Source organism: Hyperoodon ampullatus (genome assembly GCF_949752795.1).
Source record: "Hyperoodon ampullatus genome assembly, chromosome: 15".
NCBI lineage: Eukaryota > Metazoa > Chordata > Mammalia > Artiodactyla > Ziphiidae > Hyperoodon > Hyperoodon ampullatus.
This window is the reverse complement of record NC_136928.1, coordinates 73,800,840-73,828,697: the sequence shown is the minus strand read 5'-3', so window position 1 is coordinate 73,828,697 and position 27,858 is coordinate 73,800,840. Positions and strand designations below refer to the sequence as shown.

The following is a 27,858-nucleotide window of genomic DNA, read 5'->3' as shown; positions in this document are numbered from 1 at the left end:
CTGACTTGCAGAACAGGACAGCAGCACCAGGCGTCCCCAAGGAACACCCAAAGGCAGAGGCTCCCAGATCTGCAGCGAGCTCCCCCATGCCACGCCTCACGCTGGGCTCATAATAAAGCATCTACCCTCAAGAAGCACCCGAGGTAACAGGAAGCCAGCGTGGAGACGGACCCCTGCGGTGATGGGGCGAGAGGTGCGGAGAGCAGTGACCCAGAAGTTATGGGGGCACAGGGGACGCAGGGCCTCTCCCTGGAGGAGCTTTGAGCTGAGCCTTGAAGTCGAGCAGGCACTGGGGTAGCACAGCCGAGGGCCTGACTTGGGGGCGCCCTCACACTCGCTCTCACACGTGCACACCACGAGTGGGCGCGAAGCTCGCATGGCTCACGGATCGGTACCGGGGGTGAGTGGGTGCCGCCGTTCGGGCGGGGGAGGAAGGCAGACAGCGAGGCGAGGGCTGTGCCCGCGGCCCGGCAGAGCTGGCAGGATCCCAAGCCCCTCCAGGCTCCCAAGGCTGGGGCCTCGCCAGCCCCTGTAGCTCCAGGAACCAGGAGCTCCCCTCCTTCCAAGGTCAACTCAGCCTGACTTTCTCTCCTGCCAGGCTCCAGGGACAGGGGGTGGGTGGGGCTGATGGGGAGAGAGGTGGGAGCGTGGCCCGGGGCGCCTCTGCACCTGTTCAAAACTGCCTTCTCTCCCAGATGCTGTTTGGAGGTCTGCCTACCAGCAGTGTCTAACCTAGGAGGGGTGAGACCAGCCTCCTCGAGGCCCAGCTCTGGGACTACTGTCCCTTCTGCCCCTGTTAGACCCCACCCTTGACTGCCAGCTCCGAGGACAACCTCATCACAGGTGCCTTTTCCCTCGGGCTCCGTGTGAAAGTGGAAGAGCAAGGTGGCGCCCGGCGAGGTGGAGACACGCCTCGCAGGTCCTGCCAGTTTTACTTCTTACCAAGCTCTCCAGTCCAGCCCCTCCTCCCCAGCCCTCCCCACCTCAGCCCTCCTCTGTCCCCGGGCTTCCGTCGCCACCCAACCCCCATCCCTCCGCAATTCCTAATCTTTCCTGCATCCGCTCTGCAGCCCTCGGGAGAGGTCACTGCCACCTTCTCACCACATTCCAGCCCCCTCTCTTCTCACACCTGCTTTCAATCCACATCCAGCAAGAAGCCTCTCGAGTCCTTATGTTTGCTGAAGCTGTGCCTTCTGCCTGGAATGCCTTCTCCCCCTTGTCTGAGAGGCTGATTTGAATATGTCCTTCAAGACTCAGATCAAGTGCCACCTCTGGGAACCGAGGTGCCCTGACTCCCCCTCCAGCCCGCACCAAGCTCTACCACTGAAACCACTGCCCCTGGACCCCAACCTCCCTGAGAGCAGGGCTGCGCATCTTTGTTCTCTAAGTGAAAACACAGTGCTCGCTCTCCAGGGCAAAACCCAAGAGGCAAGCAAGGCAGAAAACGCAATTTCAAGCAGAAACTGGCTGCAAATTAAGAAGGCAACGCAATCAATCTAAGAGAAGATGGCTCATTAGTTTAGAAAATAACTTGAGGGCTTCCCTGGTGGCGCAGTGGTTGAGAGTCCGCCTGCCGATACAGGGGACACGGGTTCGTGCCCCGGTCCGGGAAGATCCCACATGCCGCGGAGCGGCTGGGCCCGTGAGCCATGGCCGCTGAGCCTGCGCATCCGGAGCCTGTGCTCCGCAACGGGAGAGGCCACAGCAGTGAGAGGCCCGCGTACCGCAAAAAAAAAAAAAAAAGAAAAAAGAAAAGAACTTGAAAGAACTCAGTGGAAATGCAGCAAGTCCCCCATCCCCATACAATGTACAAACTGGCATACGCGGACGTGGACACACACACACACAGGCCACATGGGCGTGATCTAAAGGTGAGGGGAAAATGAAATAGTGCTCAATTGCTCCGTTCTCAGGCATGGCGGGGGTGGGGTGGGGTGGGCGGGAGGGCAGGATCTTGGGAAAGCAGAAAAGAGAGCAGGAGAAGGGGGTCAAGGTCGTGGCAAGTAGGGCAGCAAGCTGACCTCTGAGGAGAGACGGGCGGAGAGAAACTGCTTGAGGCCAGGACGCTAGAGGAGCCCTTCACATTGTCATTTCTTCACTGTTCGTCTCAAACACTCAGGAAAGCCTGTTTTACGGCACCACCCTGTGCTGGCGGTGCCCTGGGATGGGGGTGATCCGGGGCAAGCACAGAGCAGTAGGGTTATCAGCAGAGTGAGGGGAGAGTGGTAGGCGGGGCGCGGTTTAGCCCATATGAATACGAGGAAAGCAAGTGGCCCAGGACGCTGGGGTCTTGGGACTGTGCAGGTCCCACATTGCGGGGACGTCCTCCCCAGTCCTACTGTCACCCAGGGTCACCATTGTGGGCTCCACTGCTCACTGGCATGCAATCATGGGCAGGGTACTTACCCTCCATACTGCAGGTTTTGCCTGCAAAGCGAGGATAAGTCACAGAAGTGTGTCTCCAACACGGTTTTTCCTAGTGAATGAAATCACCCAGGTGCCATGTCTAGCAGCGTCCAGCCCACAGTGAAAGTATTAATATTCAGGTGGCCAGTTCTGCAACTGTGCCCTCACTGTCCAGTCCAGGGACAGGCAGAAAATAGACACAGTGTTTGTTGAATGAATGATCTGAGGACTTCGTCTCTGCCTCTGAATCCTTCAAGCACAATGTGTCGGGGAGAACAGAACTCACTCTGCAAAGCCACCCTGAACCCGCAGTGCCCAACCCACCAGCAGGTGCAGGGCCCTGGGAGCAACAGTCCCTCCCGCTCTGTGTTCCCAGGACACACTCGGGCTCTGGTGTCAGGGGCTGGCCTGCACCCAGGACCAGAGAGCAGGTCTGGTGCCAAGGGCCCCAGGTGGGGAGACCTGCCATGGAGGGGCACCTGAGGGGCTGGGAGGGGGTCAGCAGCCTGGACGAGACTTAAGGGGAGGGTGGCTAGATGCCCTTAGAACACTAGGGTTCCTGCAGTGCACTGCGTTTTCTCAACCCCCCAAATTTTCATTTTAGTTTTCCCGTAATGTGCAGACTTTTTTAGACCTTTGGCCCTGAGACCGTTTGCTCGTGAGTTTCCAGGAGTTGTACGACAATGAGCAAACAGAATAGGTAGCAAACTTTGAGTCAGCAGGGAGCCTTGTGTCCTCGGGGAAGGGGATGATCTAGAAGGAGAGGCTGGGCAGAACAGAGTAAGGCAGAGAGTAAGACCTAGGAAGAGGTGAGATGAAGGTCTGACACAGGGCTTGGGGGAGGGGGCAGAGGTGGACACGGATTCCCTTACAGCAAACGGGACTGGCCCCCATCCTGCCACAGCACAGAGCCAGGCTCCCCACAAGAAGGTGACGGGCAAGGACATCACCAGGCAAGAGGAGATTCAACCACCACCACAGCCCGAATGACAAGTACCGTTTATTAGCTACATGAATGGGCCCAGCCATGGGTTGAGCGCCGTCCCATGGACCAGCAGAGATGAGCACAGTCACAGCCCCTTCTCCACCCGGGAGTCGTGTCCCGTCACACACTCCGGCAGAAAGTCTCTGTATGGAACACACCACACAAGTTCCCTTCGTTGGGCAGGGCGTCTCTCCGAATCACAGACGGTCCCCCCTCGGAGTGGCCAACAGAGCAGCTGGAATGCTGTCAAATTAAATAAGCAACCACAGGAGTTCCCAGGAGCCAGGGCTGGGGGTCTCTGGTCCCAACAAAGGTGTCTGAGAGGCAGGCCTTGGCCCCAGGCCTCCATGGGGCACATGGCCTCGGATCAAACTGGACTGGGGCTGACACAGCTTCATCACCATTTAGGAGACTGTCCTTTGAACTTGGCAACACGGAAATTTACATCAGGCCTTGTATAACCGTGCATGAACCTACCAATCTCCAGAATAATTTCAGCAAAGACAAAAAACAAAAAACCAAACAAACCAGAGGGACTCTGGCCCCAGAATCCCTCCCCACGAGAAAGATGAAGGCACAGAGCTTTTAGCCAAGTTTCCCAATATCGTTGGCGTTTAGCGAAAAGGCTGGTCACGGCCACAAGACCAGCACAGAAAGAAGCAAAGGCAGTAGAGTTCACATGGCTACTTTATATTAAAGTTTATTACATTTGGAAAATCTACTGTACAGGGAAAAACCCATTGGATTAAGCAGAGTTTTGCCAAAAGCAAAAGACTATCAACTCTTTGGAACATTCCTGATTCCAGCCCAGAGTTGGGCCACAGGAGCTAATCAAAGTGAACCTGGTCCTTCGTGGGGCAGCTCAGTGGCAGGTAGGGCCAAGACCCCTCTCGTCACCTTCCAGGAGAAAGTGTGCCCCAGAGATGGCATCAAAGGAAGGGCTTGGTCCTCTCTCCTCGATCCCCAAGCCTGAGGCTCCAGGATTCAATTCTCACACAGGCTCCCCAGCATCCCAGCCACTTGGGCCATGGCCCTGGCCCCGAGTTCATGGACACAGGCATGACTGCTCAAAGAGGTGACCACCCACGGCAGCCGGGATGGGCCAGCCCACCAACAGGGCCACCCAACAGACATTCCATACCCTGTTGCACACGTGAGTGACAAACTCAAGAGACAACACAGAACTAAGCCTATATGTTGGCTTCTGGATTTGGTTCTCCTAGTCCCCCCCCCAAAAAAAAAAAGTCTTCTTAACCCTGATGCTGTCTCCTGACCATAGATTAGGGAAGCAGGATGGGGGTAACCAAATCAATTTACTTAACTTACCTCTGAAGTAACAAAGTCTACTGGGCTATAAACAAAGAAACTAGAGGAAACATGTGCAAAAACAAATTGACACCTAACTTAGACCTCTCCACAAAACAAAGTGAATTCCGACAGAGCCCTGACCTCCGGTCCCCACCACTCAGCGGGACACACCCCCAGCCAGGCCCGCTGGTCTCTACCAGTAAGTGCTACAGACGTGTCAGCCCTCAGCCACAGCATCTTCCAGCCATCCGGGTCCCGAGCAGCGGGGTCCCCTTCTCTCCAGAGTTGGGCCTGGGGACGGGCTGCTCCGGTTTGGAGAAACTGAGTCAGCGTGGTGGGCTGCCAGGTGCCGGCTGTGATGGAAAGGTCGGTCATATGCGAGAAAGCCCTTGTGCCCAAGTCTCCAGGCGGAAGTCAGAGAAGCGGAGACGAGCCCTCTCCCGGGCACGCCCAGGACTCGGCGGGGAGGGAGCCGCCGGCGGGGCTGGGTGCGCCAGGAAGGAGGCGTGGTGGAGGAGCGCAGGGTCTGCAGTTCTTCACAGAAAAGGCAAGTGGGGGCCTAGCGAGTGGCAGGAGGAGGGGAGGGGTACCCCCCCATCAGGCGTAGAACTCCTCCTGTTTGCTGGGCTTCTGGTAGGCCCCGCCGTTGGCTTGTTTCGGCTCCTCCAAGGAGTAGCTCCCCTCGTCTTTCTTCTTCATCCGGTACAGCATGAAACCCACCAGGCACACAGCAAAGATGAGTCCCACGAGGCCTCCGGCAATGACCCCTGGGCGGGCGGGAAGGACAGAGGCCAGGTGAGCTCAGCTGCGCCTTGGGCTGAGTGGCGGCCCCGCCAGGGCTGAAGACAGCCCCCCGCCCCCAGAGCAGCAGTCTGTCCCCCATGCTACCCTTCGGAGAGAAAACTCACCTCCCAGCACCTCCTTCCTGTCCAGGAAGCCCTGCGAGGCCCCCGCGTCCCCGGGATCCCCTGGGGGCCCATTCCGCTGGTCAGGTTCCACCGTGGCCCCGGCTGAGTTCTCCACGGACACGTCAAAGGTGAAGTCCTAGGGGAGGGCAGGTGTGGGGTCAGGTTTGGGCGACCACAGCGAAGGCTGCGTCCAGGTCCGCTCCCAGCTTCCCTGGTCACCTCTGCCATCGGCTCAGACACACCCCAACCCAGGCCCCTCTTGCCACATCGCACTGGGCCCTGCTGGACTGTGGCCAAGGTACCCCATCAAGTGATAGAAAGCCCACTTTTTTTTTTTTTTTTGCGGTATGCGGGCCTCTCACTGTTGTGGCCTCTCCCGTTGCGGAGCACAGGCTCCGGACGCGCAGGCTCAGCGGCCATGGCTCACGGGCCCAGCCGCTCCGTGGCAGGTGGGATCTTCCCGGACCGGGGCACGAACCCGCGTCCCCTGCATCGGCAGGCGGACTCTCAACCGCTGCGCCACCAGGGAAGCCCAAGCCCACGTTTTTATGTGAAAATAAATAGGCTCATTTTAGTGTAAAGTGTAACATGACCACGATGCTATGAGACGAAAAGTAAGACCTGGTAGAACTTTCACACTTGCCGCAGAGGCGTGAGTTTTAGGACGCCCTCTCTTCGGGGATCCTGAGGGGCCCTTTTGCACTGGTCTCGTACTTAGTCTATCCCGCCCTGGGCTCAGCCCTGGGGGCGGGGCGGAGGATGGGCCCTCGGGACCCTGCCTTCACTGTGGGGATTACGACGTGCTCACAGGGCGTAGGGGGTTGGCTGTGCCGGGTGTCCAGGCCAGTGCCCCCCACCCAATGCACTGTGCCCCACCAGGCACTAAGGGCCACCCTACCCACTGGCCACCCGGCATCCCAGGAAATGCAGAGGACGACAGTGGGCCGACACCCACCTGCTCGCCAGAGCCCTCTCCTTCTGGGAGCTGGGTGGGGGCTTCATCCTCAGCAGCCTTCTCGGTGGCAGCAGAACCTCCATCCTCCACGCTGGGAGCCTGAGGCTCGAGCTGACCGTGACCTGTGGGAGCTGAGGTCTCATGGTGGTCAGGCTGCATGTCCCTGTGGGGATGGGAGGTGGCAGGCCCCTGGGCCGTGGTGGCTCTGGCTGTTGATGCCCGCTGGGTGGTTGGGTGCAGCGTGGTCCCACTGGGTGGGTGGGTGGCCTCCTTCTCCTGGGCGGTGAGGCTAGGTTCCAGCTCTGCTAGGAGCACCAGCTCTCCCTCCTCAGGCTGCTCTGCAGTCGGCAGGATGGAGGTGGACGTGGAGGTGACGGTGGTATCCGGGCGGCTGGGCTTTGGAGCCGTGGGCGTGGCCGTCAGGAGCCCCTTGTCCTTCCAGGTGGAGGGGGTCTGCTGTGACAAGGTGATATCTGGCAGAGCGCCTGCAGGGCCAGAAGCAGAGCGTGTGGGGTGAGGGAGGCCCCTGAACATCAAGACCCGCCAAGCTCAGGCCATGAGGAAGGCCTGGCTGAGGACCCGAGGCTTTGATTTCCAGGCCAGCACAGCAAACCCTTTCTTCCGTGAGAAGCTGTGTTTCCCGGGGCAGAGCGAGCTAAGGCGAAACTCAACTTTGGAAAATGAACCAGCAAAGCTGCCCTTTTCTGCTGCACGTGCCTGGGGACAGCTTGGTCTCTGGAGCCATCTGGGAAGGGATCTTTCCTGCGGCCGCTGAAGCCCGCGCCCTGGGTGGGGGCATCCTTAGGGGCCTGAACGCCATATCCCCATACACACACCTCTCTGGCCCCCTCCCTGATCCACCTGTCCTCTCCCCAGCCTCCCAAGTACAGAGGCCTGTGTCTTACGTCCTAGCTCCTGGGCCCCTGCCTAGGCCACTTTCCCCAGGGATGACCGTAGCCCTCCCTCTTCTGAGGTCTAGTTCAAGAGCACCTCCTCAGAGAGCCTCCCTGACCACCTCTAGGCTCAAGGATTTCATTCCCCCAGGGAAAGGGGAAATAGGGAAGATAAAGGAACATTTATACTCCAGTAGGCTCTGCGCCGCCTAATAGCTCCCAACAGCCTTATGAAGTCAGGATGTTATTCCCATTGTACAGATGAGGAAATAGAGGCTCGGAGAAGTCAAATCACCTTCCAAAGATTGCCCAGTGAGTTAAAAATAAGAACACGAGCCCAAGTCTGTCTGCAGCAGGCAGCCCCCAGGACCTCATGGAATCCACATCCTTCCCACCTCAACCCACACACGTTTTCTCCTTGCAGCACGGTCCCCATTCTCTTCCCTAGCATCACCCTTCTGGCCCAGCTAGGAGGGCTGTCTGACCACCATCCCCAGCCCACGGCCTGCTGCCATCTTGGGGTGGAGCCCTCATGCCCACTTACCTGCGCCCGAGCCAGAGAAGTTGTCAGAGTCATCTCCAGAGCCATCCTGATCTTCGGGGGGCACATTTATAGCCACAGTTTGCTGGAAAATAATCAGAAAAGGATATGAGTGGAGGTTTGGCTGGGGCCCTGCTATTCTGGGGTCCCCATCCTAGGTAGTTGGGTAAATCATGCACCCCCCTGCTCCCAAAACACACACACCACTACACACAGCACAGGAAGGAAGCCCTCGTGTGTGGCTCTGGAACCCTCGGTTCCCCGCCAACACACACACACACACACCCTAGAAGCTCAGTCTGCTCAGGGCGTCCCAGGCCTCTCAGAGGAGCAGACAGACAACACCATTGGTGGGAACAGAGACTGTGGCCCCCCTGGGACCAAAGCCCACCCTACACTGAGAACCAGGTCCCGGGGGCCACTGACCAGGGAGCTTCAGGGTCCAAGAGTGGGGCTTTCAAGGACCCCCCGGAACAACATCACAACCACCTGGCTCCAGGGAGGCCGCCTCCCGGCATGCTGAGCACCAGGGTGCAGGGCCCCATGGCAGGGAGGGGCAGGGATGAGCGCAGGGTGAGTTGTCTGTGCCGAGGCGGGCCTGGCCACAGTGCTCCTTCCCACACTCAGCCTGTTTTCTCATCCACTGGAAAAACTGGGTCCAGACCCACTTGGGGAAGGAAGGACAGGACATCCATCAGCCTGGGGATAGATGAGGCTGATCTAGAAGGGACCCTGCACTGAGGAGGCAAGTGGTCTGTGAGCCTGGGATGGGCCCTGTGTGCCAAGAGCCGCCCCAGGAATGCTGCCTGCCTGGCCGAGCCTAAGAGGCTGCAGGTGCCGGAGTGCAAACATATACCCAGGCCCTGAAGCAGGGGCTGTGCCAGCAGGGCCAGGGAGTGGGACCAGGCGGAGGCAGGACACACCACACACAGCCGAGCTGGCCTGCGCGGAAACCCGGCGGCCGGGGGAACCACCCCCACCCCTAACACTGGCTCCAGGACAGCAGATGGGGAAGGGAGGACCCAGCAGCCAGGTGGCAGGAAGAGTAGCCGTAAGTATCCTGTTCAGCAACAAGACTTTGACCCAAATGACCCTGTGCTGCAGTCCCAATGTCAAGGGCCAGAACAAAGAACGAATGAAGAAGCAGAACAGCCTAGTTCAGAGCACATGGGCTCTGCAAGCCCCCCTGACCTCTTCCACTTCCTAGCTGGATGGCCCTGAGGACATCTTGGAACCTCCTACGACCTCAGTCTTCCCATCTGTAAAATGGGGACGGCAGTAATATCTACATCCCAGGACTGCTGCAGAAGTTTAATGAGGTTATTATGCATGAAGAGACCCTAACAGAGCCTGGTTCACAGTAAGGGTCCCACCAACAGTGGTGGCTGCTCTAAGTTGGGGGAGCAAGAGCCACGCAGCCTGGGGAACAGGATTCTGGGGCCTGTCTAGGAAGAGGGCGGGTGGAGGTTGGTAGGGTTTCAGGAGAAGAGGGGCAGAAGGGAGCCAGTTCACGGGCAGCTCTGTGCAGACTCGTCACAGGGCAGGCCCTGCCCAAGGCTGGGCTCCAGGGAATGGGCCTCCTCAGCCCAAGAGGCCTCGCCAGGTCCTGGCCACGGGCCACGGGGCCTCCCTCTTGAGTGGCGCAGGGCAGGGAGGGAGAGGCAAGACCTTTGGCCTCCTGAGGCAGAGCTGGATCGGGGGAGGCTCCATCCCAGGGCCCAGGTCAGGGGGAAGCTCCAGAAACGTGTAGAAACCGTGAGGCTCGAAATACCACTGAGCTTCCTTTGAAAGTACAAAACCCACACTGTACCTCCTCCCCTCTCCACCGGCCCCCCGCCCCCCAAGAGAAACGTTTTGGCCGCAGCAGGGCCTGTATGAGCTGCCACGGCCTATCCACAATGCACAGTCACAGTCCCTGGCCTCCACCTGCACCTCAGGCCACATCCTGTCTGTACTGTCCCCAGGTGGCACTTCAAACACCTGTCCTGCCTCCACGGAGCTTCGGTCGAAGCTGACCCTCGCCTCCCCAAAGCTCACCCCCTCCAGTAACAAAGAACACTGTCCCCCAGGCAGGCGCAGAGTGGGTACCCACACCCTAACATACCCGCGCCCCAGGCCCACGGCAGATGCTCCCAACAGGGCAGCTTGAGGGGGACAAGCATTCAGGGGTCACGCCCCACCCACACGCACCAAGACCCCCTTTCACTTCGCCCAACACCCTCGCAGCTCTGGAGGAGACCCTAGGCGGCAGTGCTCCAATTCCCAGCCTTGGGCAGGAAGCTGGACCTGGAGCAGGGGGCCAGGGCCGCAGCCATACCAGCCTCGGCCGTACACTGTGAAGCAGAAGCCAGGGTCCCCGGGCCCAGGCCCTGTTTCACAGACAGGGGCACTGAGGCCTGCAGAGAACACAACGCACCAGGACCCCGTCCACCTTGGAGGCACCGTCCAAGATGCAGGCAAAACCAGGGAGGCCCGGCCTCTCACCTACACAGAGAGGCCCCAACAGGTTAGCAGTTTCCCAGGAGAAGGGCTTCTCTCAGGACTAGGTAAGACTTTGGATATGCCCAGTCCCTAAAACAATTTGTCCCCTCATCTTATCGCGATCTTGTTTATACTAACACGCTCTTAAGCAAACACTTTCTCCCCTGAAACCAGCTCCCAGGCCTCAGGGCAGCCTCTCCTTTGGGGCTGGGTCTCCACCAAGGGGATAGGCTGTAGTGATCTCCCAGACCTCCAGCTTGAACCTCCAGTGACAGCCTCAGCTCTCTGGGGAGGAAGTTAGCAGAAACTGCTGAGGGTGAACTTGGATCACCAGGTGCCAGCTGACTCTGGAGTTTGGGGTGAGACTTCCGGTTTCACCAGCAGGCCTGCTGTGCTAAGAGCCTGTGGTCAGCTGCCTCCAAGGCCCCATATGGGGCTCTCCTCGGCACGGCCTCTGACACTGTTCTGAGACCACACTGGCCACAACTCGGGGATGCCAGGGGTGGGTTGGCCCAGTTTGGAACCCACTTCAAAGAGCCTGGGAAGACAAAGGCGAGCCAGCTGTACCTTTAATGGGGCCCTTTAACCTCTGTAAGGCCCAGGAAAATCAGTTCTTTGTACAACAAATCAAAAGCCATATGAGGAGGTCTAGATGTTCACACCTTGGGTCTGCTCAGGGCAAAGGCCAATTTGGTCCTTCCCACACACAGCACGGACCCTGGAAGCCCAGGGCCTGAAAGGCCAAAGCCAAATTGCCCCAAATTGTTTTTAGGGACTGGGCATATCCAAAGTCTTACCTAGTCCCGAGAGAAGCCCTTCTCCTGGGAAACTGCTAACCTGTTGGGGCCTCTCTGTGTAGGCGAGAGCCTGGGCCTCCCCGGTTTTGCCGGCATCTTTCGCTCAGGTCGGGGGGCAGACACGTGGAGGCTGGGGGACAAGGAACACGGGGAACACAAGGAACACAAGGCCAGCCCATCTCATCTCAGCCACACTGGTCTCCGGACCACACCTGGGGTGGCGTGAGGAGGACACCCCGAGAGAGGACCTGGGCTCAGGGGTCTGGCGGAGCAGGAAAGGGAGTGTGAGCGGAGGGAGGCCTTCTCTGACACTGGAAGCATTTTCCATCCCTTTCCTACCATTATCCTCTGATTTGAGGCAGGCAGGGCTGAGATCAGCATCTCCCAGAGATAAGGGTGAGGGTCTTGCCAAGGGTCACCGGGCAGTGAAGTATCTGCAGACTTGCAGGCAGTGTTTGCTCCCTTCACCTGCCATTTCTCTCCCTCCCCTGCCCCGAAGGACCACCTTCCCTGATGGTCCAGCTGTTTTAAGGGAAACTTGCCTAAATCTCCTCAATGCACCGCAGTCCCCAGGAGCCATGGGATGAGCATGTCATCCTCACCAAGTAAGAGTTCCTGGGCTTCCCTGGTGGCGCAGCGGTTAAGAATCCACCTGCCAATGCAGGGGACACAGGTTCGAGCCCTGGTCCGGGAAGATCCCATACGCCACGGAGCAACTAAGCCCGTGCTCCACAACTACCGAGTCTGTGCTCTAGAGCCCACGAGCCACAACTACCGAAGCCCGTGCGCCTAGAGCCCGTGCTCTACAACGAGAAGCCACCCACGCACCACAACGAAGGGTGGCCCCCACTCAGCGCAACTCGAGAAAGGCCCGCGCACGGCAACGAAGACCCAATGAAGCCCAAAATAAATAAATAAAATAAATAAATGTTTTAAAAAGGCAAACCACTAAAAAGAAAAAAAGAGTTCCTGACCCCTGCCAGCAGCTGAGACCAAGATGCCAGCCCAGCTTCAGAGGTGGAGACAGGAGGGTATGGACAAGCAGGGTCAGGGCTACCAGGGGGCTAAGGGTGTCCATCACCAGGTTGTCAGCCATTCCCAAGAGCATGTCGGTAGTCTGCGGGCAGAGGGCTGGCAGAGGAAGCTTCAAGAAGGCAGCCTCAAGCCCACTCCTGCCATCTCTCACCCCACACTGGCCATAGGAGGGCCACCTCCATCTGAGCAGACCTCTGCCCAGGCTGGCCCAGGGGGCCTGGGGCTGTGTTGCAGCATCCCTCCAAGACACCTTAGGCATAAGCATGAAAGTTCCTTGGGAGGGTCACAAGTCAGGATACCAAGTGGGCATCTCAGAGATGTTCAGGTGAGGGGCTTCTAACTCCAGGCTGACTGAAGAGGTTGCCTGTCTGACCCCTGACCCCAGCACCCCATCAACCCGCAGCCATCAGATCCAAAGACCTGTGGTTTCCAACCCACACCCTGAATCACTGATGTGTTACCAGCTGCTTGATCTAAGTGATGGATAAACACAAATCCTTTCAAAAGCATTACTGAAGGGACTTCCCTGGTGGCGAAGTGGCTAACAGTCTGCGCTTCCAATGCAGGGGGCCTGGGTTCGATCTCTGGTCAGGGAACTAGATCCCACATGCTTGTCGCGCCTAACAGTTCACATGCCACAACGAAGACCACCTGACACAACTAAGACCTGGCACAACCAAATAAATTAATTAAAAAAAAAAAAAAAGCATTACTGAGGTCACATGCCGAAAGTACAATATCATGCAAGGTCCTTTGATAGTAAAGAGGGTCTTCAACTTCAAAACTCAGGGGACCATCATCCAGGGGTTTTGGGGAGAAGAGCGGGTAAGAAATGCTCTTGTCTTGGCCTTGGTGAGCTCCCAGGTATAGCCCCCACTCCAGGACGCTTCTGGAAGGGGGAGCTGCACAGGATGGGGTACAGAGGGTCACCCTACTGGGGACGCTAGGGCCGGCAGATGAAGCCTCCAGCCAGACCCCGGAGAGGTTAGAACAACGTTCGGCCCTGAGTCACAGCGTCGGCGACGCTGGGGCCTCACTGGTGTGGCGGCCTCCGCAGCAAAGTGGGAAAGGGAGGTTTAGGTATCTGTTGGTTGGAAGGCTTGGGTGTGGCGATAGAAGCCCTGGCTGCCGTGGTGGGAGCTCAGTCGCTGAACCCACAAGGATAAAGAGCTGCCCCTTGTCACAGTGCCCAGGTCAAAGCCTTTCCCAAGCAGCCAGCCTTGGTGCCCGTGCTGGGGCTGAAGACAGCGGGTGGAGGGTAGGGGCCCAACTTGTTCCATGAGCCCAGGCTGAGGAGTCTAAAGGCAGGCGGGCCACACAATCACACCAGGATAAACACCCCTCGTTCCCATCCCACCAAAATCTCACCCAACAGCAGGCATCCTCGGGAGGCTGAAATGAGATTCATGGTTTTTTGACATCTTTTTTACCCGCCTCGGTTTCCTGGCCAGATCTACGGATCTAAGGGAAAAGAGCTGATTCCCCCAACCCCACACAACTCTCGGGGGCTGAGGTGTCTGGGCTACAGGACCTCAGCCTTTGCCCCTGACCTGTGTATCAAGATGCCAAACTGGCCAGGGTGACATTCACACCATCACCTGCCTCCAGGCCAGGGGCTCTCTTCTTTGGGGTCCCTAAGCATCACCAGGAGACTGTTGGAGATGAAGTCTTCCAAGCTCCATCCCTGAGGCTGATTCAGTGGGTTTGGGGCAAAGGCCTTGGACTCTGCACGTTGCAAGCTCCAGCTCCTGTAGGTGGTCTGCAGACTGCATGTGGAGAACGACAGTCTGGACAGGAGAAGGCGTCGCCCAGAGTGGCCTGGGGGCTGGGGGAGGCAAGACCCCCCTCCCAGACCCACTCAGGTCCAGTGTTCAAAGAAGAGGTACCAAGTAGCCCCGAAAACAAGGCCTAGGGACAAAGTGATCCGAGAAAGTTCTAGAACATTCTCTCTACATTTCTGATACATCCACTCTCTATAGTCAGTACACTGTGGTGCCTGCCCGGTCTGAGGAAGAGGCCTCGCCGCAGAGCTGGGAGAACCCCTCAATTCCCAGTAGTGCTAGAAACAGGAAACAAAGAAAAGCAACACTCGACTGTCCTGAAGCTGAGCTGAGCCTGCATCCTGCCTGCCCGGGGCTGAGCAGGACCTCCTCGATTCTCCGGGCAACTCTCATCCCGTCAGCTGGCCTGATGCAGTGACCAGGCTGAAACCAACAGGAGCCGCGCAGAGCCGCTGATGCCCTCTCTGGGGTGGGGGTGGGGGCACCACCAACAAGGCCAAGGAGCAGAGAGGGGATGGGGAGCTGCAGAGCCTCGGTGCCGTTGGCCCGGGGTACCTGCCCGCCTAGGGGTGGCAGGGGAAGAGAATGTTACAAATACCCAGCCCCCTCCCGTGGCCCACCAAACGCCCTGGTGCCCGGCAGCAGTGGGGTTTGTGACTCTTGCTTTCCCTCATCGGGGGGATCATTTGTACTCCCTCCCTCAGCCCTTGCTAACACGGCCTAAGCACGGACCTGAGGGGCCAAGCGGGCCAAAGCATCTTGGATCAAGGGTCTCCAGGAAAGGACCAGAGCTAAGGATGCCGGGGGAAGAGAGCCCTGACCAGGGGGGCCCACCCCAGGCGGAGGTCCTGCTCTACTGTTCCCTTGCTGGGGGACCTGGTTCCCGCCTGGACAACACAAGGGGCTTGGCTGAAGAGCCCTAAACCCTCTCAGGGTTCTGACAGGCTAGGCTGGGCCCTGCGGCCCCAATCCCTTACCAGTGAGGCCAGAGTGGCGTGGTGGGGGTGATACACTGGCCATGGACGGCCATGGCGGGGTGGGAGGGAGGGCAGGACCGCAGCCCAGGGCCCAGGAAGACGCTGGGCTCCCCCCGGCCCAGGAGGTCACGGTGGTGACTGGAGAAATCACCTCCTCTCTGAATGCTGCTTTCCTCACTTGGGAGCTGCCAGGGAGGCCTGCCGAGGCCACCGAGGAGGCCCGGATCTCCCGGCTTTGGCCTCAAGACCCTGAAATCTTCCCCCCACCCCGCTCTACTTCCAGGAGGGAGGGGCCCCACCGGTGCCTCGGGGCAGCATCAGCATTTCCTGGCCTGACAGGCATGGTGATTTATCAGCTCACCAAGAACTAAGTCAGGCTGGGACCTGCAGAGGGGTGACGGGTACAGCTCAAGGCGGGAGGGGCCCGGGAACAGACAGGCAGGGGGGAGGGGGCTTCTTCTGCCCTCACCCTGAGAACGAGCATCGGTGAGGGCCCCCGCAGGGCCCCTGAGGAGGAAGGCCTTGCAGGGGACCTCCTGGGCACGCACCTTTCCCCCCCATACACACACACCACCCCACCGCAGCTGTTCCCACCCTGCCCCTAGGAGACAGACTTCACCGCTCTGGGGGATTCCAGGACAGGGCCGGGGTGCAGGGCGCCATCCACACTTGGCTTAAAGACCCTTTGCAGTAGCATTTCCCAGGGCACTGCACGTCAGGGCTTTCACAAGGGAAACCCGAGGTCAAGGTCATAGAGCCTTTCTTCCTTGGAGTACCCCAGGGGTCAGGCTTGTGTTGAAGGAGGGGGGATCCTGGCAGCCAGCTCCAGCCCCGATGCCCAAGCCAGGTCACAGCTGCCACCAGCACCCCCTACCCACCCCTCCGGAGAGCTGGCGCCTGCCTCACTGCCCGCATGCCGAGGCTCGTCTTAGAACAGGCCCAGCTGAGGGCTGGGTGTGAGGCCAGGAGCTGGAAGACCAGTTCCTCTGCTTTTCCCCACCTGCCAGAACCTGGGCCAGGCAGGGTAGGATTCCACTTGGGCGTTCAGCAAGGCCGCCTGGCCCGGCCCAGCCAGCCTCTGTGCCCAGCACTGTCCTGGGAGCCAGACAAGGGCTGGCCAGGTTAGAGTGACTAGACCTGGTACTGGAAAACCTGGGCTCTACTTCCAACTTACTGGATGACCTTGAAGAGACTTTGCCTCAGGCTGCCTTTCTGCACGACAGAGGCTTGGCCAAGAGGTTGCAATGGGGGTCCAAGTCCCAAGTCTGTGGGTGGCGACTCAAGGCCCGCCCTGGAGGGGCAGCCAACCACCAACATGGCACTCAGCAGGGGGAGGACCCGCAATGGCAAGTGGGGGGAGGGGTACTTGATCACAGTGACTCGGGATCACCGCTCTCCGCTTCCCAAGGGCATGATGGCCTAGGCAGGATGCTGGAGATGTCCCACATCAGTGACTCTGGAGATGGCAACTGTCAACCCACGGGGACAGAACGAGCAGCCAAAGCCCCCCGAGCCTCTCCCCCCCTCCCCCAGCCCTGGCTGTCCCAACGAGACAGCTAAGGCCAGAAGCTCATGGCAGGATCCCCCAGTCGGACCCCATGAGGGCCGCTGGAGCTGCTCTCTAGCTGATTAATCCCCAAACTCCGCCTGGCTTGGGGGCCTGACCCCCAAGGGGGCATATGGGCTTCTAGAGACATCCTCCCCCAGATCTGGCTAAATAAAGTGTCTTCAAGTTTCAAGGAGGCAGAAACTTGCAGCTTTTGACACACCTGCAGCCGCTGGTCAGGGCGCCAGCTGTGTGTATGTGGAGGGAGGGGGCGAACTTTATCCTCCAGATCTCCCCGGTGGTGTCCCTGCAGTTAGAGTATCCCTTTTAAGATGAAAATGCCTCTGGGAGGGCTAAGGGGAGCTAGTCACTCACACTAGAGCAGAAACTAGCTCCATGGGGGAAGGGTAGTTTTGGAACTGGGGCACTGGGGATGTGTAGGGGCTTTGGAAGATGGGAAAGGATTGCAAAAAGGAGGCTGAAAGATGCCAAGAGCAAAGTTTTTAACCGGTGTCAGAACGTGGCTGCCAGCCAACCCCATACCCAAGAACGAACGACGAAATTCCCTTTGCTCCTGCTTAAGCCACAGGTGTACACGGCTTCTCCTCCCACGTCCAGAAGAATAATGGGCTAGTCTGGGAACCTGCCTCTGGGATAAAGTACGATTCAGACCAAGTAGGCACTGAGGCTGCTGGAGCCCAAAGAAAAAGGTCAGAGTGTCCTTGAAGGGGTCCAGTGGCAGAGCAGAGCTGGTACTTTCCGGCCTGAGTGCTGGGAGGCAGGATTTCCTGTGAAGGCCAGATCTCAATAGGCTGGGCCTGTTCCCCAGATTACTGGTGGGACCCCCGCCAATAAGGAGCAAAGCAGCCTGGGCCCCTTCACTGTCAGGATGCCCTCCTCCAGTGGCTCCCTGATGGCTACAAGGTTCGCACAGCTTCAAATGCCCGGCACTGAGTTCCCAGGCCCTGGCAGCCTCTGTACACAGTAGGTGCTAAGGCAGTTAAAAGGAGGACTGTGGATGCAGCCCCAGTCTTATGAACTCAGAGAAACCTCAGAAAGGGGAGGAAGCCCTAACACCTGCCCAGGACTCAGGACAGTCGTGGGGCGGAAGGAAGAACCCAAGGATCTGACCTGGGCTGGAGGGTTGGGGGGGTCACTTGAAACATAGAAATATCGGAACTAGGTCTTGGGGGGAAAAATAGTAATCGCGGCTAGTATGTCTTGAGTACTACGTGCTAGGCACTAATCCAGGCACTTTACCTGAATGAATTCATTTACACCTCATGATAACCTTAGAGTCTAGTACCAAACCCATCTTACAGACGAGAAAATTGAGGCAAAGGAGACGAGTCATCTGTCCCAGGGCACACAGCCACTGAAGTGCTTAGAGAGGGGGTCTGGGGCCAGGCAGTCTTGCTCCAGGCATGCAGTCAGCCACCCCATCACACGGAGGACTGCGGGCTCTCTGACCCTCAGGGAGAAAACAGCCCTCATTTCCACTGGAGGCGGCACAGGAGAAAGTGCAGAAGGAAGGAGGACCCAGGGGTGGGGCCCCCTCCCCCTCCCTCCCCCTCCCTCCCCCTCCCCCCTGCAGCCTAGCCCCGCTCCCACTCCAGGGCACCCCTCAGTCAGCAGTTCTGGGCACAGGCCATGGGTCCCCCACAGCCAGGGGGGCCTGCTCAGCTGGCCTGAGACCCCCACCAGGTACCCAGGCATCTGGCTTCACCGGGCCTCTTCCCACTGCCTACCAACCTAGCCCACACCTCCTCGGGGCAGGAGCCGGCCCCTGGCAAAGGCTCAGGCAGAGGCGAGCAAAGTCTGGCCTGACAGGGAAGGCTCCTATTTCTGAGAAGGGGCAAAAGCCGTGTTTGTAGGTCCTGCTACATCAGTACCCTGGGGTAAGACCAGCTGGCCATTCACACTGAGTGCTGACTACACAGGTCAGGTCAGACTGTGCCCCTCCCCCCAGTCACAGCCACAGGGGGCTCTCCCCAGGGGACTCCCTAAGCAGCGGCAGCCCCAAAGCTCTCCCAGACTTGCTCCTCTGAGCCCAGACAAGGAAGAGGTTCCCAATCACACCACACAGGTTATTTCACAGGATCTTTTCAAAAGCCCTCCGAAGCAGGACTTAAAAAATCCCATTTTACGTGTAAAGAAACTGAAGCTTCGAGGCAGGGGATGAAACCTGCCCAGGATGCTCCGGGGAGGAAGCGGTGGAGCCTGGTAATGATGTGGGCTGGCCAGACTCCACGTCCTGTGCTCTTCCGGCCTCTGCACAGCACCTCTCTCTGCGCCAGCCCCAGGTGGGACTAACCAAGGCAGACTGACCAGTCAGTTCTGGGTCCCACCTCACCTGCCCAGGCCCAAGGTTTCAGGACCCCAGACGGGGCCGCAAATCCACTCCACAGGCAGGCAGACTCAGACATTCAGGCTCAGGCTGCCGCCACTACCCTGGGAAGAGAGCTGGACCAGGTGGACGCCCAGCCCCTAGATGAGGCTCTGGAAGGATGATCTTGTTCCACAGAGGGGTGGAAGGGAGAAGGGGTTAGGCTGGGGGCTTTCTGCTATTCACACAATTCCCAGAACCCAGGTGGCCTCAGCCACTCCTTCAGAGTTACCATGAAGACCTCAGGTCCGACTTCCTGGCCTGAGCCCTCCCGGGACTTCACAACAACCAGGCCTGCCCCAGGGAAACTCGGCACCTATGCTCACCCTCCGACCCCTGTCCCCTGCTCCCCAGTGCCTGTGGGGGGCAGGGAGGAGAGGCAGGGGCAGCACCCGAGGATCTCAGCTCAGCCCCAGGGGGCCCGTTCTCCCAGCCCGGGAGGCCCTGGCCAGCCTGGAGGTCGTGCTGCCCAGGCCCTTCCCCTACGGCATCCTGGAGGAGTGTGGTCACCAGCGACAGCAGTATGGCCCCCAGCGGTTTTCTCCGGGAGAAGCTGGAGTGACCGCAGCCTTTACTATAGTCTCAGAGGTTCCTGAAACACCCTGCGAGCCCAAACCTGACCACATGTCCATCCGGGACACTCCCCAGAGATGGGACTCCAAGGCCCCAGACAGTGTTGTGGGCAGCAGGGGTGTTGAGAAGCTACTGGAAAGAAGAGCCAATGCACTCTGTGCCCCTGCCACGGGACTGACACAGTCAAGTCCCCAAACAGGTCAGACGCGGCCAGGGCATCAGCCGTGACATGGGAACAGCAGTGCGGGTCCTCAGGTCCTCCTGAGGCCTCCCGGGGCCCAGCACGTGCTAGGAGCTGGGGTGGACAAGCCACCTCGGCCCTCCAGAAGTTCCCCCCCACCTCCCCACGCCCCACCCACCCTGGGCCAGGCCCCAGAACCCCGTCTCCTAAGCCTGCTGGAGGCAGAAGGCACCCAACAAGGGCCAGCGTGGCCACAGGAAGCGTCAGGTAGCCCAAGCGGGAAAGGTTGTGAATTCAACGTCCCGTGGTGGGACAAGTCTCTGCACTGCTCCGGAGACGAAGGGAGCCCAAGAGGGGTCCCAGAGCAGGACTGGCAGTCTCCGCCACTCCCGCTGCCTCCATCGGGGGGCCCCCTGTCCTAACACAGAAAATGCCCTGCCTTATGGCCTGAGCTCCTGATGTGAGGGGCTCTGGGATGAACCCTTTCTCAGGCTGAAAGACCTTTGGTTGTCACTGCCCCCCTGGCCTGTCTGCACAGACCGACCCTGCCGTCTGGTCTGGTCCCAGTAATGGCCACCCTCTCTTACACGCAACCCCGGGCCAGGCGTGGACCCTTCTCCACCTGCTCAGGGCTGTGCGCACGGCAGGCAGCCAGGCTCTGGGCTTTAGATCTGGTCAAGCCAGGTAGGCTTCCCAACAACCCACGCTTGCGGCAGAACTCTCCTGAGGCAGCAGGAGCAGAGGCAGGCCCCACCCAGACGCCACCAGCCCTGTGACACAGCCACAAGACGTCACCAACATCCAAATGCGTGACCTCACCTCCGCCTCTCAGCTGCACTCCCATTTCACACGTGGACTCACTGAGCCCAAGAGAGGCCCGTGCCCAGAGTCACTCAGCGGTAAAAAGGATGGGGCTGGAAGCCAGGCCCCCGAGCCCTAGTCTTGCCTCACACACGGTGGGCTCAGGGACAAGCTGGTTGGATGAGTCTCAGGGGAGGATCTGTGGGCCTGGCACCATGATTCAGCCGATGAGTGGAGCGATAAGCACGCCTCCCTGCCCCACTGCCACAACCTGCCCGCCGCGGCTTCCGTTCCTGCGGATGAGCGGACCTGGGGTGGGTGGCCAGGAGGCCTGGGCGTGTGCAGAGAACATCACCCGGCCCTCACCCCCAGCCTGACCTTGCCCAGGGGCCTCCATCCACCTCTGGTTCCCACACTGAGCCCTAAGTCCACCTCTTCCAAGAGCAGCCTGCCGTGACTTCCACCCCACAGGTGAGCCCTCAGGCAGGCAGTGCCCCCTCGAGTCCCCAGAGGAATAATGTTGGGGGATTCTGAGCCCCCGCTAGGTCCCCCCAGTGCCACCTTCACCTTCCCCAGGACAAGGTCTCTTTGCAGCCACATGGCTGTTAGAGCTGAAGCAGGTAAGAGGGGCCCCTTGAGTGCACAGGGGAACTGAGATGCAGAGGGGCGCGGACCTGCCCAAGTCATACCATGGAGGATTAAACTGAGACTAGGCAGGACAGGGGTCCTGGCCACCCTTGTCTGTAGGAGTAACTTCCGCAGACTTTTCTAAAGCCTGGGATAGAGGAAGAGCTGCAGTTAAAAAGAGAGGGCCCTCCTCCCTGGTGGCACAGTGGTTGAGAGTCTGCCTGCCGATGCAGGGGACACGGGTTCGTGCCCTGGTCCGGGAGGATCCCACATGCTGCGGAGCAGCTGGGCCCGTGATCCATGGCCGCTGAGCCTGCGCGTCCGGAGCCTGTGCTCCGCAACGGGAGAGGCCACAGCAGTGAGAGGCCCGTGTACCAGGAAAAAAAGAAAAAAAAAAAAAAAAGGGAGGGAGGGAGGAAGACAGCTTCCTGGTTTCTGAGGAGGAAGTGGCAGACAGGTGGTGACCAGGTTTCCCAAAATCTCAGACTGCAGCCTAACCTGTGGGGAAGCCCAGTGGGGAAATCGACGGGCCAAGCAAAGCCCAGCCATAGCTGCAACCCATGCAGCGTGCGCACGCACACACGGCCTCTCGTGGGGCTGCAACCCTCACGTGAGTCACTGGGCAGAGGAGTTTCTTCCCAGGGCTGAAGGCCAGAGGAAGAGCAGCCTCTCCATATAATTAGGCAGCACCACAGAGCCATAAACGTGGGAGGGAGCCCCTCGAGCCTACCCCCTCCTGACCCGACGGCCCCGAGCCCCACGACTGCCCAGTGCCTCCACAGCCTTGAGGCCCTGCCAGACCCCCTGGCTCCCCAAACCCACAATGGCATGACAGGCTGCTGGACCCTTTCCAGAAAAAGCTTAGACCACCCTGGCCCGTGCCACCCCTCCTCTGCACCGCTCCCCCGCAGGGTACCAAGCCCCAGGGAGCTGACCAGGTGCCCCTGCCTTGGACCTGGAAATGCAGGGGACTTTCTAGTGCTGACTCCCCACCCAATGTCAGCATCTCAAGGACAGGCAGAGGTGGTAACACCACACAGACAAAGCTAGCCCTTCTGGGGGGCAGTGGAGGGGGCTCCGCACATCCACCTGGAGCTGGAAGTTGCACAGTTGCTGAAGTGACCCCGAGCGCAGGGTCGTGCCTCCGTGGGTGGGGGGATGCCCACACGCCTGCCCTCTCTCCGCACTGCCAGGGCGCTCATGGCCGCTCAGAGGGAGGTTCCAGAACGCACGCCCAACCTCTGCCGGAACAGCTGAGAGGGAAATGACACCGCACTGAATCTGTTCCAGGGTGCAGGATCCTGGCGCCAAAAGCCCTCTTTCCACAGACTCCGTTAATCCCCTTCCGTCTCTCTAGACACACTTACGCAGGCCCTCAAGGGGCGGCTTTCAACCCAAGACTCCAAAATTCGTTGTTGAAAAGAAGGAGGAAATCAGGAAATCGTTTGTTCTGTAAAAATCCCAGGGTTCCAGCACTAGAAATCATTTAATGACAATTCCTCATGTGGCTGCTCTAGCAGCGGCGGCGGGACCTGGCATTGAAGGGGCCGGGAGGTGAGCCCAGCACAGGAGCCATGAGTCCTGGGTTCTGGTTGCCCCACAGGGGCCACGGTGCCCGGCTTCGAGGCTTAAAAAAAGATCTACTAATTCCACAAATGTCTCCCCAGTGTCCATGATGAAAGTCACTGCAGGCTGGTTGTTGCCCTGAGGACAAGCACGAGGGCAAACCTTGCTGGTTTCAGCTAGTCTCCTATGCTGGGCTTGTGGGGGAGACTTGCCAGTTCTTCAATTTCTTCACGCCATACACATATGCACACACGTATGTACAAATCCTGGTTCTCCCACGTCGGCCCCTTGTAGGGGCTCACCTCTGCAGGCCTCATCCACAAAATGGGGACAGTGACATACATGGTAAAGGTTTGGGGTAGATATGAAATAGGGATGCAGGAAAAGCATCGAGCACCCAATAGCAGGCACTCAATTAAAGGTGATCCTAATTCTATCGACAGCTAACTTTCCTCTGGCGTTTTCATTACCAAACACTTTCACACCTTCATTATGAAGTGAATACGCAAATGCCAGAACGAGGACAAGAACAGGTATGATGTTCTCTTTACACAGGACATCAAGACTTGGCTGTGAAGTGACTCGCCTGAGACTACGTGGTAAATTAGTGGCGGAGCAGAGATCCAATACCGGGGGTCTACCTCATCCAAAGCTGTTTCTGGCCAGCCAAACAGTACGGGTGCACTGCCACCCGAATAAAACACAGTGTGAAAAATAGAGATAGGGCCCAAGCTAAGAAAGAGGGCCCTTCGCAGTGGTTGAGAATCTGCCTGCCAATGCAGGGGACACGGGTTCGAGCCCTGGTCCGGGAAGATCCCACATGCCGCGGAGCAAATAAGCCCGTGTGCCACAACTACTGAGCCTGCGCTCTAAAGCCCACGAGCCACAACTACTGAGCCCACATGCCACAACTACTGAAGCCTGCGTGCCTAGAGCCCGTGTTCCGCAACAAGACAAGCCACTGCAATGAGAAGCCCGCGCACCGCAACGAAGAGTAGCCCCCGCTCGCCGCAACTAGAGAAAGCCCGCGCGCAGCAACGAAGACCCAACGCAGCCAAAAATAAATTAATTAAATAAATAATTTTTTTAAAAAAAGGAGTGAGGGCCCTTGCCAACCAGGATTTAGACAGAGTTAGCCTTACTGGGTCCAGGCTACCCATGACTGGCAAGTCATTTACAACTTCAGCCAGGTGGAAGAACTTGGAATATGGGGTCATCATCAGGTGCTTACTCCAGAGGTCACTGACATCTGTTCCCCCAGGGAGCCCATAAGCACCTCCCTTGACAGCTTCTTTGTTATTCTAGGTACTATCAGGACACCACAGAGGTCATTGCTCACAGGTGAGACCCTTACTCAGCGCTGAAAACTCTTGTCTTAGAAATAATTCTAACAAATCTGACTAGTTTCTTAGTACTGCTGGAGAAAAGTGCCAGTTAGAACTGAACTGAAAAGCCGCTTGCTATACTTAGGCCCACAAGTGTCACTTTTGGCTGCTATCAGACAGGGATGGAAGAGGAAAAAGAGCAAACCAGAATTCCAAGTGCACCAACAGAAAGGCACCAGGCCCAGGGGCAAAGTGCTCTTCAGAGCTCAATAAACCCGGGAGACAAAAGCCATAACCTAACATGGTGACAGCTATGAGGACCCTGGCATCCAGAGATTAAACTATGCTTAGTACTCTTTTGTTAATAAAGGAAGGGAAATAAATATTTCAGAGTCCCGCCCAAAGTAAGAATATTTTTGAGGGTAATAAGGATTCTTAGCTTCCTGAAAAAACCTGGACACCAAGGATACCTCATTCTCAAGTGACTTCAGAATCCAAAATTCTGCGGCAATAAAAAAGATTCCTCTATAAACTACTCCAAAATTCAAGCTTTTCATTAATTCTTTCCAGGCTCCTCTCCCTCCCTTTCTTATCCCTCTCCCCACGAATCTGGGTTAATGAGGTTTTATTGAAACCCACTATGAGCCACAGGTAGAGACTTAAACCAGCCCCACCCTCCCTGTGGAGCTCAAGCCAGGAGTGACATCACCTCCAGAAGGCTCTGAGCCCAGGCGGAGGAAGTTAATGCCTCCCCCAGCCCCACCCACTCCGCCAGGCCGTCGGGAAATGTCTCTACTAGCCCCCATAATTAAGGCAAAAAGGGATTTTCTGCCTTTCAAGAAAGAGAAGAGAGAAAGAGAGGAAACAGCAAATAACTTTCCAGAACAAGCAATTTTTCTTGCATGGCAGAAACAAAAGACCATGGGAATCTCACACACACACAACCACGCGGAAACCTTTTTAGACAAACCTGTTCTCGTCTCTTGGGAGTGGTTTTGAGCAACCTCCTGCCCTAGCAGCCTTCCCTTGTCCAAAGTCAGGCGCCCAGGATCATACCCTACCTCACTGATCCCCAGGGGATTCTGACCTGCTTCCCACTGGGGCCAAAGTGAACCCCGGGAGAAGCCAGATCTCTGCAACCAGTGGACACCTTCTCCTATTTCAGCAAATCCCACTGCCTTATTTCTTTTAGTAAGAGGGTAGAAGAGGGCTCTGGGAAGGTACTTCGTGCCCCCACTTTGAACCAAATATGGACAGCCACTATAAAAGGGAGAGGAGAGGGCTGGGAAAGAGAAAACAAACTAAACTTAATAAACAAACAAACAAAAACCTAAGTTCTGAGCCGGTGTCTGACCCCAAAGCTTAGTGCTTTCAGGCTCAGCTCAAACACCCCCAGGAAGCCCTCCCACCACTGCAGCTCTAATGAGCCTCCCTCCCTTCCTCGTTTCCCCCTTGAAACTCAACTGCCCTGCCTTTCCATAATGTATCACATTTTCTAGGGTAGAAAAAAAAATGCAGCATCTGCTCCTTCCCAGCACACAGAAAAAGTCCGGGAAACGTGGCCCCCAGAGAATTTCTAATCCCATCTGCCTCCCCGTGTTAAAAGGCGCTCTGGGATCCCCGCTCAGGAATGCCAGCTTCACCTAAGGCAAGCAAAGGAACAACCACCAGCACTCCCGATTCTGGCTGGAAATAGGTGGAGTACTGCTGAGGCCCCATCTTGTGCCTGGAGGGAGGGGGGCAGCCAGGAAAGGCCAGGTGGGCCAGGGAGGTAAGCCAAACACCTTCACCTTCTTCTCCAGAGTATTAACTGTTGGTTCAAGGTGCAGTCTGAATCCCACAGAAGCCATGCTCTTCAAGAGTGAAGGAGAAGCCAGATGCCAACTTCTTGGACCTAAAAGCCAGGCGTGCTATGGAGACCCAGCTCAGAAATCCTGTCCTTCCCCATGGCTCCCCCAGATAGGGCACCCCACATGAACACTCCAACTCATCAGCAATTCAAGCGGCATTAGGGACCCTTTCCTGGACTCCAAACTGTTTCCAAGCGTAAGAGTCACCTGGGAAACAAGGAGGGCACTTCACAGATCAGCCTGAAAAGCACCTCACCTGAGCCAGACCCTGCAAAATACCGCAAGGCTCTCAATAACTGGGAGTTACTATTAATTATGGAGGGACCCGCTTTCAGAGGGTTGGCGTTGCTGAGGGACTTGTCCAGATAATACATTGTAAGTGGAGGACCGGAGTACCCACTCCCGGCAGCCGCTCCTTCCTCTCCCACGTGCCTCCTTTTGCCAGAGCTAGGGAAGTCGAGCCGTCCAGATGTGGTGGCCAGAGACGGCCACTTCCGGCACGGGAAGAGCCCCTCGGTCCGCACCTCCCCTCTCCATCCTGGGGGATGGCCGACCCGGCCCGCGGGGAGGACCCCGGGACTCTAGCAATGGGTGTGGGGACTGGGGTTGGGGGGGTGGGTGGACATGACCACCCGGCGGCCAGGGCTGACACCTGGCGGCAGCCCAGGTCCCAGCCCATATTAGGGACGGCGCTGCGGGGCGGTTCCCAGGAAAGGGTTACAGGGGCCGAGAACAAAGCGCCCCCTTTGGGGAAGGCGGGCCAGCGGACTGCGGCTGAGGCGGGAGATCACTTTCTGGGGACCCTCGGGATGCTCTTTGTCGGCCAGGTCCCTCTTCAGAGGGGACTCACCCCTCGCCAAAGGTGGATGCTGGAGTCCTACCCAAAGGCCGCCCCCCCAGCCTCGGGCTCCACATTTGTCCCCCTTTTCCTCCAGCTCCACTGGGCGGGCCAAGGGACCCGCCTTCCCTCGGCGCGGCTCCAGCACAAAGCCAGGCCGGGGGAGGGGAAGAGCCATTCGCGGGTCCACTCTCGGGGAAGCAGCCCGCGCGCCGCGGCTGTGCCCAGCGCCGGCTCGCGTCCCTCCCCGGGCAGCACAACTTCAGCAGCCCAGAAGTTGGGTTCTTGCGGGTCTCTAGCATTCCGGGCCAACTTCCCGGAACCTCCCTCTACCAGCTCGGCCCGGCTCCTCTCGGGCAGCCAACGGACAGCCGAAGACCCCGCCTCCGCCCGCCCGCCCGCCCCAGTCCCCCTCGCAGCCCTGGCTGGGGCTCCTTAGCGAACACGCCCGCCTGCTCCCGCGCCGACACCGCTGCGCCCAAACTTGCCTCCGCCCGAGAGGCCAGGAGCCGGGGCTCGGCGAGTCTGGTTTGAATTAGGGTCCGCGGACGGGGCGTAGTTGCCGCGATCACCGCATCCTCCCGGGTCACAGGCGGGGGAGCCGGCGCCGCGGCGCCCGGGGTGACCGGGTGGGAGCCGGCGACCCCAGGCGCCGCCGCAGGCTGGCGGGCCCCTTCGCCCGTGGAACCGTTTTACCTAATTGAGCGCGGAGCCCCGGCGCAGGTTCCGCTCCGCTGGGCGCCGCGGACCCCGGGTCCCCGCCCCGAACGGCGGAACTCGTGCGGCGACCCCCGACGGCGGAGGTAATTGGGGCAGGAGCCCTGATTTCGGGGCTCCGGGTACCGGGGCCCGCCGGGCTAGCGCGGGAAGAAGGGAAGTCCCCGCTTCCCCTCCCCCTCCACGTGCAGCCGCCGACATCGGCGGCTCTGCCAACCCCGGCTTCCCGCCGCCTCACAGCCCGGCCCCGGGCCACACTCACCGGGAGGGCCGGCTGCAGGCGCAGCGCCAGCGCGCAGAGCCAGAGCCAGAGCGCCGGGCGCCTCATGCTGCCCGGACCGGCGGCTGGAGCGCGGCGAGCTGCGCGGGTCAGGGCTGCGC

At 58.7% G+C, this 27,858-nt stretch overlaps 1 protein-coding gene across 1 annotated transcript; it reads right to left on the bottom strand.

The window, feature by feature from the left end:
* Positions 1 to 4,073: 4,073 nt before the first annotated feature.
* SDC1 (syndecan 1) lies at positions 4,074 to 27,858 on the bottom strand. Its single transcript, XM_079721292.1, has 5 exons — positions 27,740 to 27,858; positions 8,000 to 8,081; positions 6,563 to 7,047; positions 5,608 to 5,743; positions 4,074 to 5,466 (listed from the first exon to the last, which is right to left on the bottom strand). The coding sequence occupies exons 1-5, from the start codon at positions 27,803 to 27,805 to the stop codon at positions 5,297 to 5,299; spliced, it is 939 nt and encodes a 312-aa protein (XP_079577418.1). The 5' UTR covers positions 27,806 to 27,858; the 3' UTR covers positions 4,074 to 5,296.

Coding starts and splice junctions, on each gene's coding strand:
- SDC1 (XM_079721292.1), bottom strand. CDS start 27,805: ATGAGGCGCCCGGCGCTCTGGCTCTGGCTCTGCGCGCTGGCGCTGCGC. Junction 8,082..27,739: donor GCCTGCAGCCGGCCCTCCCG/GTGAGTGTGGCC, acceptor ATTATTTTCCAG/CAAACTGTGGCTATAAATGT. Junction 5,467..5,607: donor CAGGAAGGAGGTGCTGGGAG/GTGAGTTTTCTC, acceptor CCGCCCGCCCAG/GGGTCATTGCCGGAGGCCTC.